We start from the raw sequence: 16,282 nt of genomic DNA on the forward strand, positions 1-16,282 counted from the left end.
CACAGACTCACTGTACGTCACATTGAATCACAGTGCTGCCCACACAAAGCTGACCGCAGCCTCATTTCTTTAGACAAATGCATGCTTAAGGAAAAACCTCCTGCAAGAAAGCATCCAGGGCCACTTTATTTGCTATGCATGCTGCACCAGATTTAATTTTTAGTGAAAGAACGTTTGTTATTATTTTTTTCAGAGGCATCTACACTGGGTAGCTACTGTCTCTAATAAACTAACCTTTTGGGTGCAGCAATTGCAGTGCCTTGGTGAACACTTAGAGAAGGCATATTTTATATCACAAAACATAAATGCAGATACAAATGGATTATTACGTGCACATAAAACCCTATTTTGGGCTATTTTTCACACTAATGATTAGAAGGAATCAAGTCACATATAACAGTGCCTGTACACACTGGTAGAAAAATAGTCAGTTTTGATTATAAAGTGAGAGATGCAGCCCTAGACAGGAGCTACATGCTGATATACATGCTATCAGAATGATTTATGCAAATTATGCATATTATTCCCAAAGGAATTCCTCCTCAAACTGCCAGGATAAATTGCCGGAAATTAGCCATAAAATCTGTCGTGCTAGGAGCAAAAGGTGAAGGCCACTGGGAAAGCAAGGACATTCAGCTTCTGGAGCCTTCCAGGATGTGACGGTGGAGACAGAAATCTTGCTCTCCCCAAACCTGAAAGGACTATGTTTTGTTTCCTTTTGCTCGATTAGAAGTGTCTTTCTCTTTTAAAATTGCCAGGCCAATAATGAATTGCTTTCATTCACTCTGACCATAACAGTCACTATCATTTGGCAGCATTGTGCATTGAAAAGAAAGTACATTTAAAAATTCTCAGAATGACTGCAGAATTAACAAGCTGAATGATCTTTCTAACATATAGTCCTGCCATTGCATCCAACAGCTTTTGAAAAGCAAGCTAAACAGCTCCACGGATGCTTCTGCTGGTATTTGCTTGCAACCTCCAAAATAGATGTAAATGCATAAAGCGTTCATACCTTTTGATTGCATTGTTTTCAACGTGATGCCTGAATAATGACTTCCCACCCAAAACGTGGTGCTGCTTACAGCCGACAGGATTTCTCAGCACCATCAGTGAGAATCACATCGGGAGGTTCAGAATCTCGGCTGCCCCACCCCAAGCCTGCGGGGGTGTTTATTGCCTCCCCCTGGTCTCTGCTTTATGTTTGATTTGGTTTATATGTTGTTTTTCCTTTTTTTCCTTTAGTCTGCCCTACTAAACCCGTCGAGATTCAGCAGCTGTAGCCGTGTATAACTTCCAGTCATCTCCCATATTTCTGATGCTTCCCCCCCGCTTTTGTTTAATCGCAGAGAGTGCCTTAAACGAGAGTTTAAGAATGTGCTCGTCTTCCATGAACATCCGCATCAGCCAGGAGGATTTTGTTCTTAAGCTTGAAGGGAATCAAGAAGTCGTTTTGAGAAAAGGAGACTGGATAGCCCTTTACCCGCAGATTTTGCACATGGACCCTGAGGTCTATGAAGATCCTAAGGTAAACATTCAGCTGGTGCTACTCTTCCTACTCCAGGCACATCGAAGCAGCCAAGCCCTTTGCGATCTGTGGGTTGTTGTTTTTTTTTACTGCTGTTCCTTCTTGTGGAACAAATCTTCCTATTTTCAGATGTATTTTCTACAGCCCTACAGGTCAAAGGATTCATGACCTGAAGAGAGAAATATGGTGATGAGACTGACTGCGACTGCTTTCAAAGGAATTGACAATTGCACATTGACTACCATAAACTTTAGGCTAAATGTGGGCTTTGTTTGGCGGTGGATCATTTGATACCCAAGGAGGGCTGAATAATAGAAGGTGGTTTAAATAGCAAATAATGTGGGTCATTTAGCTAAGTGCTCGCAAAGCATCATTGAGTCTCTGAAGCTCTATAATAGCAGTGTCTTACTTGAGCCTTATGCTTTTTCACCTCCCTTAGTAGGAATGCACCCCTTCTTGATCAATTAGAGTGTTGTGAACTTGAGACTGTAAAGCTGTTGCTCTGCAGAGAAGCTCGGAGGGTAATTGTGTCATCTCCTTCTATTTTTCTCTGACGCTCGAGTTAATGAGTATCAAAGACTCGAAATTAATCCACCCTGCCTCAGCCTTAATATGGCTTCAGAAGTTCACCACCTGCATGCAAATTGAACAGTCCTCTCGGCTTGGTTGTGCCCCAGATTGCTGTCCTCAGCCCAGGGTGCCACAGAGGAAGAGCAAGGAAAAGCAATGGTGCACGCTGAAGGTCTTCAATGGCTCTTCTGCCTCAGAGAAAAGAATTTTTATCTGATCCATTCCTCACCCCTAGTTTCCTAAGCAAATGGATGTCTCCCATGCTGATTTTCATCCTTGGCATTTCAGCCAAAGAAGAAGGGAACTGGTTTATTTTACATGTTTATAGAAAGCCCATGTTAGAGACATTACTCCTTGAGGCTCTCCCTTTTAGGAATTTAAAGATGTCAGGTTGCAGAGAAGATGAGATCCAAGTGTCTGGTTAGTGCGGAACAGCATCTCACTGTGTCGGAACCCTGCCAGCCTCAGTGAGAGGAGGTGTGGAGCATGTTGGAGTCAACAGGAGTAAGGTATAGCCACTGGGATGAGCATTGGAGCTATGAAAATAAAACTTACATCCAGGAGGGCTCTACTGGCTGTCCCAACTCCAAAAATGAAGATAAAGCCTGCTGAGAAAATTAGGGTTTTAAAAATAATCCATCTATTGGCAAATAGCTGTTTAATATTTTTATCCTTAAAAAGTACAGATAGCGGCTATCAAATAAGCTTTTTTTCTTTTATTCTTAACACTTTATTTTGGAGAACATTATTGATATGTCGGAAGTCCATCTGTTTGTTTAGGTCCTAGACCAAAAGCATCAGTGCGGAAACTGATCCCCTCCCTTATCCAATAATTGCCGGAATATATTACCATATTTCCATTGCTTGAATATATCTGCTTAGTAGCAGCTCTGCTCAGCTTTCACAGTACAGCTTTAGTTCATATATTTTATCTTTTTGATAGTGAATGAGCAATCCACACATTGCAGTACATTGATTTCAGCACATGGGCCCTCTCGAAAAGTGGGGAAATCACTGTTCTGTTTGGTTCTTAAAATATGCAGTGTGCTTTCAACAATAACTACTGAGGATCAGATAGAAATGGAGAATGAATTTTTTGAAAGGTGCAGTCTTGAGCTTGTCATGTATTTAGGGAAAACTTTTCCTGGGAAAACAGGCAGCTTGACGAGATAATTTTGTAGCAGTTCTTTTCTCCTGGATACATAAATTTAAGTTCAAGCCATCTTCTGCTTTGGCACCATATTGTGTAAGTGTAAGCATATACTGGTGACCTCTTTCTCCACTCATTAAAGCCCAAATAAATGAGTCAGTTTTCTATAAAGTGGATAGGTGAACCCCTAAATCCTAACTCAGCTAGTTATAGAGCTCAATAAATGACCTCTGCAAAACCCATTGAGTGAAATATCAGGAAACCCTGCAGCAAACCCTACACAGTGGCTTTCCAATCAAAGCTAAATACAAGTTGTGACAAAGAGAGACTAATATCAGTCACAGGAGATTGCTCAGTTTTCGTAATACTCTTAGCAGACAGTCCACACACAACTTCATGCCCTCTTTATGCTCACTGTCTTCACTTTTCCTTGCCTTCAGCCACCCTGCGTCTTCTAGGAGACCTTGTGCATGGCTGAAAGTTCCTTCATTGTCAGAAATTAGTCTTTATTTAGCAAGTGAACACCACACAACTCAAGGGGCTTTCAACAGCACGAACCTGAGTCACTGTCATTGCCTACATTCCTGTCTTGCACTTGTTTTCTGCTTTCCCAATTCCTTAGACACCAATTTATTTTTTGTGAAAAGCAATTGCGAAATGCTCTTACTATGACAAAGAAAGCATAAGGTTTGACACACTGTGTCTATGTGTTCAATACCACAGTTCTTAATTGCACCAGACACCAGGAGTAAACCTTGTGGAAATGTCTGAACAAAATGAAGAGCTCTGGGTTGGGTTGGGTTTTTAAGCTATTGCAGTTCATATTTTAGTGGTGCTATTTTTGACCAGTAGGATTTAGATTTCAGGATGTGAATCTTGTTGTTATTCTGAGCTTTCATTTGTTACTGTATTACTTCAGCTGAAGCAATAACTTCCCAGGGGAAGAAGTAAAGGCATGCTTCCTTTTGGCTTGGGTGTTCAAAGAGATTGAAAAGAAATACTTCTCTGTGGAAGCAGGCATAGAATGACCTTTACCTTTGAAAAATCCAAGCCTCTGCCATTTAGAGAAGCAATCTCCTGTTCTTCAGCACCCAAAGTTACATCCCCTCAAGTGCACCTTGTACCTTTTCCCTTTCTCATAGACCACCTCCCCTGACACTGTTTTTTCTCAACAGCAAGACCCACAATGCATGTTCTTCAGAGCCTTTAATCTAATGGGTAGATTAGTATCAGTGTATTTTTAATGGTGCTGTAGGTTTTTTAATCAGTTGAGGTCCATTTCTGTCTAACTGACTTGTTCCCAGCCAGCTCCAAATGGCTGCTACTATAGCAGATGCATGCAAAGCAGGACAAATGCTAATGAGTGACCATAAGCAAGAAGTGTCTGTCATTTTTATTCAAAGCATGCAGAAGGGTTTTGTAAGGGGTTAATTTGCCATTGACTGAGTGAGGATGCCAGATCTCCTTCATTCAAAAACATGAATTATCTCTACACAGGGATCCTGCTACTGGAGAATAGTCAGAAAGATGCTCAATTTACGGGATGTATGTTACAAGTACAACCTCAAAACTTAATTTGTAGTGGTCAGTCACTGGCAATTGTCTTGCTTTGCTCACAGCTTCTGCAGCAAAACATCTGAAGGTAAGATGTGGCAAATTAAGCAGCAACCATCTCCAACTGAAATGAAAATTGACTGCAAAGCTTCAGATCTGATTTTCAAATAATCTGCACCACTAGGTTCAAAAGAAGGATGGATTTTGCTCTAGCTTGCAAGAGCAAGATCGGTGTGATGCATTAATTTATTCATAGGCATTTGCAGAATTTGTCAGATTATCCCCATTCATGATGTATGTACCACACTGAGTGCGTATGATGCTTTACAAGAAAATTGTCCTTCCACTAAGGTTCATTGTCCCTGCTACAAAGCAGTCAAAATCTAATTACAATCAATATAGGCCAGACACTTAGTGGATGAGATGTAGAAGTTGAAGGAGCTTGATGTAAAAGGGATAAGCTAAGTAAGTGGATTTAAGGAGTGTTCTTTGCAAGGAAGATAATGTGAGTTAATGAAACTTGAGGGAACCAACTAAAAAGAAGAAGCTGTCAGCTCCTTGTCTTCCTCTTTATCTTATTTTCTGGGTTTCATAGACGTTACCATTGTGCAAAGAAAGCAGCTCATGTAACTGCCTTGTTAGATATCACGCCGTCTCTCTCTTTTATTTTCAGGAGTATAAGTTCGATCGATACATAGAGAATGGCAAGAAGAAAACCACCTTCTACAAAGCAGGAAGAAAACTGAAGTATTTCCTAATGCCCTTTGGCTCTGGGATCAGCATGTGTCCAGGGAGGTTCCTCGCAATGAATGAGATGAAGATGTTCCTTTTCATACTATTATCTCATTTTGATGTAGAACTAGCAGAAAACAAAGCTGTCAGACTTGACAACAGTCGTATGGGCCTTGGTATCCTCCTGCCAGACATTGATATTGCCTTTCGTTACAAGCTAAGGTCCTTAAGAAATTGAACAGCTGCCTATATGCCTTCTACTAATCTCCATGTTTGCTCTGTTTCATCACTCAGCTTTATATTTTTTGAAACATTTGCTTTTCCCTCTCTGCATTTACCTCCTTCCTCTTTGTTTCTAAGGAGAAAAGCCATTGGGCTGGAGGTAGATGTAAGATGCAGGGACCTGCAACCTCAATGTATCCTGGCTGAGTTGTGAGAAGTGAGGTGAGATGACAAGAGTTTGGCCAGGTAAATAGTCCTGCATCCCTACAAGATGGATACCCACACTCTTGGCCATGAGATGAGCAAGATTTACAGGGAGGATAACAGCAAGCTGAATCCAGGCCATTTATATAGGAATCAGACTTAGCAGCCCTCTGTCACGGGGGTTCACACTTGTTAGACTGGGAAGTCCCATACACTGATCATCTGGTGGAATCTCAGCATCTGCTCAAGGAAGCATAATAGCAAGAAAGAGGGAACTTAATTTCTAGTGATTATTCTAACTTTTTATTTGCTCTATTCCCTTCATGGTCTTGAGAGTCTTAGCCCATATTTGGAAGATGTGATGGAAGTTGTATGGCATGGGGGTTATGATCTGCAAAAATGTCTTACTGGCAACACATTTCTGACTTCAGTTTTATGTACTGAGGTTGAATGCTTTGCTTCCCTTACTATTTGTGTGTGTGTATATGTGTGTACAATGCAAAAATATTAAAATATGTGATTTTTTCATGCAGACATTAAAAGTCAGAGGGGAAGTTCTGTTGATTTTTAATAGCTCTGGCTCAAAGCTAAATTGTCTATTTTGGCTTTGGGGCCAAAAAAAGGTATATTCTTCAGGAAGAAAACACATGAGCCTTTTTGAAATTATTCTATCATCTCAAAAATTACCTTCTGCTTGTCTCACTGTGTTTTTTTAGTAACATGTTTGTGCATTTATTTTGACCGTTTCTTAGATTTGTTCATTTCTCCAAAAAAGCAAAAGAAGAGGGCTTCAAGGGCAAGTGTAGTATCTAAAACTACTTTTTAAGTGTGTTTGACTGTGCCTAAGTATGCTTAGGCAGAGTAGTGTGACTTGTGTTTGGAAACAGACTTGTCCATCTGCAAACTGGAAAGTAGGCTCTTCCTTGGGGCCAAAATTTGAGCGAGTGAAAACTCTGGGCAGTCACAGGAGTTGTCTGTATACTGTCTGCCCAACCTGCTTCACTGGTTGACCAGCTCTTGTTTCAAAAATTACTCTCCTGGTGCACAGGATCTGAGATTTTAGACCTGCCTCTCTTCCCAGCCATCACTTTAGAGACTGATGAGTATTCTCGTTGCTGTCCAGTCTCAATCTGCCAAGATGATAATTGTGATGGGAGAATAGCCATGTCTGTGGACCTTGCCTTGTGTTCCCAGAAAACATTTCTCTTTAGGCTGTGCCATCGTAAGTCTTTCAAAATCAGAAATTTTACTCATCTCTTAAGGACTTGATGGCCTATGGATGAAAACTGCTACCTACATACTAAGGATTAGAATTATTTATAATTATTTCTGTAGAAGCCTGTTCAGTTACTCATGTAAAGCACATACCCTAAATCGGCATCTGTAGAAAGGCTTTCAGAGATTGGCACAGCCGCATTCCAAGTCCTCCAAGGAGAAAATTGTGGTTTTGTGGGTTAATTGGGTAAACATTTTCTATTCATATATAGTATCAATAATGTCTACAAGTTTGGAGTACACTTACATTAAATGGGCTTTGCAGTTGATTAAATGCTTTACTTTGCTTCAACATTTAATCACCAGCAAAAGCTGATTATTGCTTTGTGCCACGGAATAAAATTGTTTTTGTGGAGAGATTCTTGTACTCAGGTTACTTACTCCTGTGGTTACTCTGTAGAAGCTATTCTGTACTCAGCTGTAGCTCACAATCGAGTTTGGTCATTAGAGCCTAGTTTATTGAGAGAGGAAATGCTGATACCATTACACTGTTGACTGTATTCCATTATTGCTTAAATGTAAGCTGTAAAATGTCTCATGCCACAGTTATGATGAATCTTTCTTTGGCATCCAACTTTAAAACAAACCTGAAGCAACTGCGAAAATAACAGTGGATATTTGTTTTAAACAGAAGACTCTTTTTTATAATTGAGTTCTATTTTTAGGATTTTGAATTCAAATGTCGCTGGCTGCTGCATAATTTGATAGGGCATAATAGGACTGTGCCAAAAGTACATGCAAATCATTAGTAGTTTCACATTAATTGCTGATCAATTGGTGTAATGTCTAGTTAGAAATAAAAAGAAGAAATAGATTGTCTCCAAAATAGCAAATTAAATCTATAGGCTATGCTCCATTTAAAAAAAAAAAAAGAGAGAATCTTTTCCAGGAGTTGCAGGAAACCTCCATGAAGGCTTCTGGAGGCCTTGCATCAGAGTTGGAGAGCACTCTCTGCACTGCACGAGAGGCCAGTGTTCTGCTGGGATAATCAATACAGCCCTATGTAACACTGAAGAAGAAAAGTTAATTTATCATGAACTAATGAAAGTGCTAAAATGTAATCTTTTAATTATTATTCGTATTGTCATTTACAGATTGTATGTCCTCCATTTTCATGCTGTCACTCAGTACTGCTATAAGCTATTGTAAACTTTAAATGTTCCATTACCTAAAAAACTATCTAATATATGTGGATCTGCTTGTACATTAGACTTTCATATCTCTGACAATATGTCCTAATGTACCAACATAAAACCATGTAAGAGTTGTTCTTTAGTTTATGCTTTTAAGCCACTTGCATGTCACTATTTTTGGCACTGCTATTTTTATGAATAATTGCTGATCTGTGAATTTCTCATGTAGAATTATACATGATCTTTTATTTTGTCATTATTGAACTTTCTGTCATTCGAAAGATTGTGAAGTGCTCTTAATTCTGCAAACTGACATTTTGTATATAGATGAACAACAGTTAGGTTCTACTTTAACAGTTAATATTCATCATTGAGGATCTTAGATTAACCTAGGTATATTGTGAATTTCTGAACAAGAAAATTGAAACTACATTATTTTAGTAATCTAACATCTTAAATGAATTTTGTATTTCAAGGACACAATAAAAAGAATATATCTATTTTAATACTGAATGATTGTCCATGATATTTTTTCCAGCTTATGTTTACACTTTTCTCACAGATTCACAACTATTGCATTGACTTTTTAATTATTGTTTCAACATAGTGCATTTTTCTGTTACTTGACCTTGAAAGATATTTCTGTAAGGAAAAAAAATAAACCTTTAATTAGGCACTGGCATAACACAACTCTTTTGAATTTAGGAAATGATCAAGTCTGTTTTTAATCTCCCCATGAAACATAAGCCAGTTCTCATTAGGTGAAGAAAAAAAAAGTGGTACATCTGACATTCCTAGGACAGTATTAAAATTAGAATAAAGATCTGCAATCCACTAGTTATTCCTAAATACAGCTCCTAGGCTTTTTCCTTTACAAACCTCTCTGTAGTACAAGATGTACTACCTAATGTAAAATATTCTGTCTTCTCAGATCATTCATTTTAAATGGGAAAATGAATGAAATTGTTATGATATACAGCACTGCGCCAGCAAAGCACAACTCGACTTTTCTAGGTATCACTGTAGCTACTGAATTCTACAAGTAGGTCTTTATTGTGAAGGTTGTACCCTAAAGACATCAATGTTTCTTCATTCCTTCATGCAGAAATTCTTGTCAGGTATGTCTGCAAGAGTTGTTAAAGATACATCATAGAGAAAACAGACCTGCAGCATTTTTCTGAGTTTGATAAATGTGTGTGTTACTGCAGTTGTTTTAACTCCAGGCTATATTAGAAGTTACTGAAGTTTATAAACTAAAACGTGGTGTTGTTTGAGATCTCTTAAGGAACACATTTCTGAGTGAGCTTTCCATGATGGTCTGAAAGGTAACTTGTCAGGGAGGAATTACTGGGATTTCTTAACACTGTATTTTATCTAATATTTGATTTGATACTAGATACTGGGTTGACATTAGTTGCTTTGTACTGTATTTTAAAAGTATTCAAGACATTAATTTATCCATGACATATGCTTAATTTGTGAGTAGAGCTATTCTGTCAGACCATAGAAAATGAAGTATTTTCCTGGCTATTACCCTAAACCAGCCTACATACCCCGGCCACATATTCACAACATAGCAGAAAAATTAGCTCATTACAAAAACACCCCTTAAAGCTATGCTTATGAAAGTATTGTGATCCTTAAATTATTGTCTATGTTTATAAATAGTAATGAAGAAATGGTTGCTGCATATATAAAGGCATATACGAAAATGTAGAAAATGTTCCATTTTCATTTAAAAGCAAGAAACTGTAGTGAGATCTTGATCCCCATATAAACGAGTACTGTACCCACATACCCTATTCTATGCATCAGCCTCTCCTGGAACCTCGGGTACTGAGGTTGTGGGAGTCCATCATTCATAACAGCAGAAATGTGCTTGTCTTCAAAACTGTTTACACCAAAATAAATAATCAAAAGAAAGCTAAGCTTCAGCTGTTCTTGATAGAAGCCTTGCAGGATTCTATCTTTAAAGATTTGTTAAGCCTATTTTGACACTGATATGTTGCTTGGGGTGGGGTGGTGGGGTGGCGGGTGGAGGTTTCCCCAAAACCCAGCAGCTGTGAATCCAGCAAAGTTGAATAAAAGTCTTAAGTTCTGGCTACAGGGAGAGTAAAAGTCAGTAAGCGAACACCCCTATGGTGATTTTTGACAGTGACTTCTTTCCTATCAGCTCATCTCCTCAACTACCTCTTTCTTCCAAATAATTTAGTGGCTAGCTAACGTCTTACAGCCAGCAAGTCCTTCCCTGTCTAATTTCCATCTTGTGAGACAGTGAATCGCCTCTCTTCGCATCGTATCTTTCAGTTGCTTTCTAAAAGTGAATTTTTTACAGCGGCTTCTCGGAAAACCGGCATCGCAGGTGGCTGCAGCTGGGAGAAGTGCCGCCTCGCTAAAGCTTTGAACCTGAAACGCGGATGGGCATTAGGTGAGCTCGGGGTGGAAGCACGGGGGGATGCCGTCTGCGGGATGGCCCCGCTCCGGGTTGCCCCTGGCCTGCGGCGGCTGCAGGAGCCCGCACCCTCGCCCGCCCGCCCGACTCCCCGCCCGCTGCCCGTTACGGCGCCGGCTTGGGCTCCCTGCATCTCCACCGGCCCCCGACAAAATTAGGGGAGAGGGGGATGAGGAAAAATTCCCGCCGCCCCTTCCTAAAGTCAACCCGAGCTTCCAGGGACGGACCACGAGGAGGTTCCTAGGGAAGCGTTCTGAGTGTTCGGTGAGTTTGGAGGGCTTTGGCTGGTGGAGAGGAGGTTTACTCTGGAAAGGCGATTGTTTGCCCCTAATCCTCAATTATGGGGATTTAAAAATAGTATGAGAGGGTCAATCTGTTCTGCAACTTCTCAGAAGAAATAATTGTTGATTTAGATAAGCACTGATCCCTTCAGTGTTTGATGAAGACGTTAATTTATGGCTGTCTAGCAGTTTATGACTGTCATTAGATTTTCAACTTTGTCTCTGTTCGAAATGTATCTTTATTTTTTATTTTAATCCGAGACAATTATGTAAGAAAACGGTTATGTTTGATCTAAAATACATCATTTTCCTATAGCATTTCAAATTATTCACAGATCATAGTTCTTATATGTGCATATATGAATTTAAAAATACAGCAATAAAGTGCTTGAAACAGACCATAAATTTGCTTCCTATTTTATTACACGTCTCTGAATCAGGTTGAGAGGACAAGGGCAACTAGGGGCTTGGGGAAGGATTTAACCCTTCCCAAGGCTGGAAAACCAACCGAACCAGTGCAAATTCCCCTCTGCAGCACCTGGGGGGAAGATGGAGTGGAGTGGGTGACACCGAGCTGATGAGGGACCACGGGGAAATGGGGCTGGCTTCAGCACTTTGCCCATTTAGCAGATGTCCCTTCTGTGACGTATTCGGCTGGTAGGAGCCCTCGAGTCGAGCTGGGGGCCGGGGCACCCATGCCGGCTCCCGCTCCCAGCAGCGGTCCCACCTTCGCCCCTGTCCCGCCGGGATGGCAGCGGTGGGCACAAGCGGCTTAACCCCTGCCGCTGCTGCCTCAGCCAAGTGCAAGCAATACTCCACGGAGAACCTGTGTTAACGCCTCCTATGGGCTTCTCTAGTGCCGGAGCCTTCCCCGACAGGAGACGGGCCCCGACGGGCAGCAGCGACCCCGCGGAGCGGGCTGGTGGCGGGGGCCGAGGCCGGCGCGGAGCCCAGAGCGACTTCTGCAAAGTTTAGTCCCGCTTCTATAAGGATGTTTCGCCGTTTGCTTACAGCCTCAGGATCCCTTCGGCCTGTGGGCAGAGGCGGTGCGACCACAGTTAAAACCGATCCTGGAAAGAGTCGCAGAGTCCTGGCTCGCCTATTTTACCCCCAACAACCCCTCACCACCACCATCACCAAAAAAAAAAAATGGTGTTAATTGCTGTAAAGTTTCCGAGCACGTGAATAATTTACTTTGACTGCTGCGTTTTAATTAAAAGCAAACTTATTTATGTTTCTGATGTTTATATTGCGCGATGTAATTACGTTTAGAAGCAGCGTCGCACTTTTTTTCCCCCCTTCCACCTTAAATCACATTTTCATTAAAGGTTTTAATAAGAAAACTCACTTGACCACTATTCATTATCTAGTCCCCTCCATGCACACAAGTTCACTTACCCATTCATCTATTCACTTATTCATTCCAGCAGATCCGCTGCAACTGCTGCTAGCAGGGATGTGAACACTCATAATTATTTGTCAAAGTCTGGAAAGTGTATTATCCCTTCTTCTAGTGGTAATTAGTTACCATAGCATCTAATACGTAAATGTGCCCAGAGCACACCATTAACAGTTAAGCGGAGGATTCAATTTAACACATGATTATATCTTTCATAAGTCATTACATTAGGAAAGCCAATGTCACTCATGCTGGGACAATTTCAGGCTCCGAGCTGTGGTAAGGGGCCGGGGAAGGGTGCTGGGCTGGGCGACGGTGGCAGAGGGAGTTCCGGATGAGGCTGGGGAAGATCCCGGTTCGGTAGGGTGGGTGGAAGCGGGGAAGACACTATTTTGAAAATGAACATGTTCATTTCTGGCTAAGTCATCTGTCAAGCTTAAAGGGGGGCGGGGGAGCCTCTCTCTTCCCCCCAGCCCCGATAAACACGACGCTCGCCTCGGCAAGACCTTCTCAGGGACCGTCCCAGTGGCTTCGCTCTGCTTCCCAGAGAGGATGCTGCTCGGTGCAGGGGGACAGGAGAGAGGGGCCGAGGAGTGGCAGCACCTCTACCAGGCACAGACCGCTCGCCCTGCTCCGAAGCAATCGAAGCCAAAGCAAGAGAGCCCAAAGTCGGCGGCAGCGGTCGCCAGGGATGACAAGGGTTTGCATCCTTGCTCCGAAGCGGCGTCAGACGGGAGAGCGGTGAACGGAGCAACCGCTCCATGTGCCACAGTTGGCAACAGCCGCCCTCGCTCCCCAGTGCCGGCGGGAAGCGTCCCAGGCCCGGCGCTCGCACCTGTGGTTCTGACCACGGGAGCTGGGAGACAGAACGTGGGCCTCCCCAGCCCCTTGCTTTTCCCATAGCCCAGGTCCCGGCCGTTCCAAGAGTTTGCTGGGACCTGGCTTGTCTTCCCCCATCCTATGGCCGGGCACAGCCGAGCAGCACCCGCGCCTTCCAGGGGAACCTCCCGGGAAAGGAAGCCCGCTCGGTAGCCAGAGACACTAAGCGGTAAATATTGCAGCAAATGTGTCCTGCGATGTTTTATGCACGAACACACACTCACATGGACACACATGCACACACACACAGGCACGCACCACGCCAAGCTGGTGGCGGTGGTTAATTCCTAATCAGAATGATGGACAGCAGAGACAGAACAATACAAACTAATGGCTGTGTTGCTGATCACTTTACCCCTTGATTAAAGACACCCAATTATGGCGCAGAACAGTGTCGTAATTATGTTCCTTAATCACATCCAGGAGGTTTAATTGCCTTAACGATGTGTTTCATTAAATGAATTTAGGTATTATAGTCGACAGTTTTCATACACAGTTGTTTTCAAATTAACATAATATTAGACATCGTCATGGAAATTGTTTTAATAATCATAATTAGACGCACCCAGCCTTTGTCTAGTAAATGCTGAGAGACGCTTCTCCTTGCGCCTGGGGGCTGATCTGCCCACCCTCTCTGGGCTCCCTTCCCACAGCTCCGTGGCACTTTACAGTTATGTTTCCTGAAAAGTTACAGGTTCTGATTAATCTTTTTTGATGGGAAGTGGAGCAGAAAATATTTATCCCCTTCCCCCGCCTGTGGTAGTGCCAGTGGGAGAGGCGGCTCCGCGGACACCCGGCGCCGGCTTGGGCCGCCCGAGGGGAGGAGGGTGACGCAGGGCCGGGACTCCCGACCCGGGCTCAGCACCAGGCGGGCAGCTTTGGGGGACCGCGTGCTCTCCCTGCCCTCGGTTACGGGGCAGGGCGGAGGGTCCACGAGGGGAGAGGCGGATCCAAAACTTGAGGGGTAGGGAGGAGGCGGGGGGGTGGTCCTGCAGCTTCCCCCGGGGCGCATCCAGCCCCAGTGCTCGGGGCTGTCTGGAGCCGGAGGACAGGGGGTGCAGGGCCCGGCGCTGCCCCACGGCTGCCCCGCAGCGCCGGGGTCCGCCCTCCAAGGGCGAAGGAGAAACGCAGCGCGGGGAGGAACTTGCCCCCCCTACCTGGGACACCTTTAGCCGGGAGTGGGGTGCCGGGGAGCATTGGGAGGAAGGCAAAGGAAAGGAAACTACCCACCCCCGGCTCCACTACCCACATCCTTAAATATGGAGATACATGCTTAACAAAGCACAGCATAATGAAAGCGTTTGTTCAAAATATTTTAATAAAGATTCTTTCCGACATAGATACACATACAAACGATCGTACATTGCTGTCATAATCTGATTGACCTATTTAATATATATCACTCTTTACACATCCGTGACCTGCCAACAGATCCATCATGGCTCCTATTTTGCCATCCAACCTGACAGTCCGAATTTGTATAATCTGCAAGTAGTGGAAAATAACAGGACTCGTTTTTGAAAAGAAAAAAAAAAGGAAAAAAATGTCTTGATTTACAAATGGCAGAGAGACAGCCACCCAGCCATGCAAACTAAACTGAAGGCTCACTTTGGGTAAATAGCTACTTCTTGCTTTTCATCTCTCATTTTTCCTTAAAAAAGAACCACGCCACCCCACCCGCCCCCCTCCCGCGAAAAAAGAAAACAATTCCACGCGTTCTGTAGATCAGCCTAAAGTATTTTAAAGTATTTCAACTTAAATAATCATCCATAGTCAGAATAATTTACATATACGTTAAAAGCCGTTTAAATTATACCTTTGAAAAACACAGCGCCAGGGAAAACACTGACTTGGCAGGTGCTCTTGTAGCAGCTATTGCTCTGATGCCTTGTAAAAGTAAATAGCTATTACCTGTTACAAATGCAAAGAATACCCTTTAAAAATCAGTTGGTTGAACAATTAAGAATACACTTTTCTTCTAATTTTTGGACTGAAGCAATTTATTAAAGCTCAATTTAAATACAGGGATGATGCAACTTAAAATCCAGATGACCTTTTATAAACCTAAGCAGCTCGGATACATCAACATTTCTGGTTATACGTTGTTGGCAAATAAATGTTTTAAATACTTGGCACACAGTTGAAGTTAATCCATAAACAGAATTTTAGAAGCATTTAAAGTAAATGCACGTAAGACCCGTGCCCTTAACACATGATAAATATTGTTGGCGTGGAAAGGTCATTTAAAGAATAACAAATAAATAGCATGTCTTGTTTATACATCATTGCAAAGTGGAAAGAAACAAGGTGCACATAAATATTTCTTTTAAAAATGCGATACTTTCAGCCACACGGAATAGGGGGTTTGATCGGTTATTTTTTGTCTTTTTTTTAACTCTCTCGATTTTAAATCACTCTCACCAAACTTTGCGCATTTTCACAGGATCAAAGTTTAGAGACGATAAAAAATACAAAGTCTTCCAAAGCAACGGTCCAGTCTCTTTGTTTCTGTGAGTCACTTAAATAAGTTTACATTTCAAGTTTGTTTGTTTCCTGGCTCAGAATAATATTAATAATACTGCTAATAATTATTAATTAATTAAAAAAATCTATGTTGAAGTGGCCTCTCTGATTTGTTTCCGGCGACAGCCCCGGCTCCCAACCTGGCCTGCTATTTCCCGGCCTCTCCTTTGTCCGGACGCGCAGCGAGCCCCCCGGAGCCTCCCGGCGCCTCGCGGGACGGACCTTCCTTCCGCCCCGCGGCACCCCCAGCCCCGCGCCCCCTCCCCGCCGCCGCACGCACGCTGGCTCCCGTCGCGGTCCCATCCCGGCGACACCCGAAGAGACGAGCGAGGCGAGTCTAGGTCGAGGACGGCGGGGACCGGGCATCGGTCAGTCCCTGC

At 42.8% G+C, this 16,282-nt stretch overlaps 1 protein-coding gene across 2 annotated transcripts in view; it reads left to right on the forward strand.

Moving 5' to 3' along the window:
* Positions 1–8,881, forward strand: part of CYP7B1 (cytochrome P450 family 7 subfamily B member 1) — a 125,693-nt gene extending 116,812 nt beyond the window's left edge. For both annotated transcript variants that reach the window (XM_071554447.1, XM_071554448.1), the window contains exons 5-6: positions 1,350–1,528; positions 5,476–8,881. In XM_071554447.1, coding sequence (XP_071410548.1) covers positions 1,350–1,528; positions 5,476–5,772 — 476 coding nt within the window. In that variant the 3' untranslated portion in view covers positions 5,773–8,881. The remainder of the gene's footprint in view (positions 1–1,349; positions 1,529–5,475) is intronic.
* Positions 8,882–16,282: the final 7,401 nt, after the last annotated feature.

This window comes from Pithys albifrons, chromosome 4 (assembly GCF_047495875.1).
Source record: "Pithys albifrons albifrons isolate INPA30051 chromosome 4, PitAlb_v1, whole genome shotgun sequence".
Taxonomy (NCBI): Eukaryota; Metazoa; Chordata; class Aves; order Passeriformes; family Thamnophilidae; genus Pithys; species Pithys albifrons.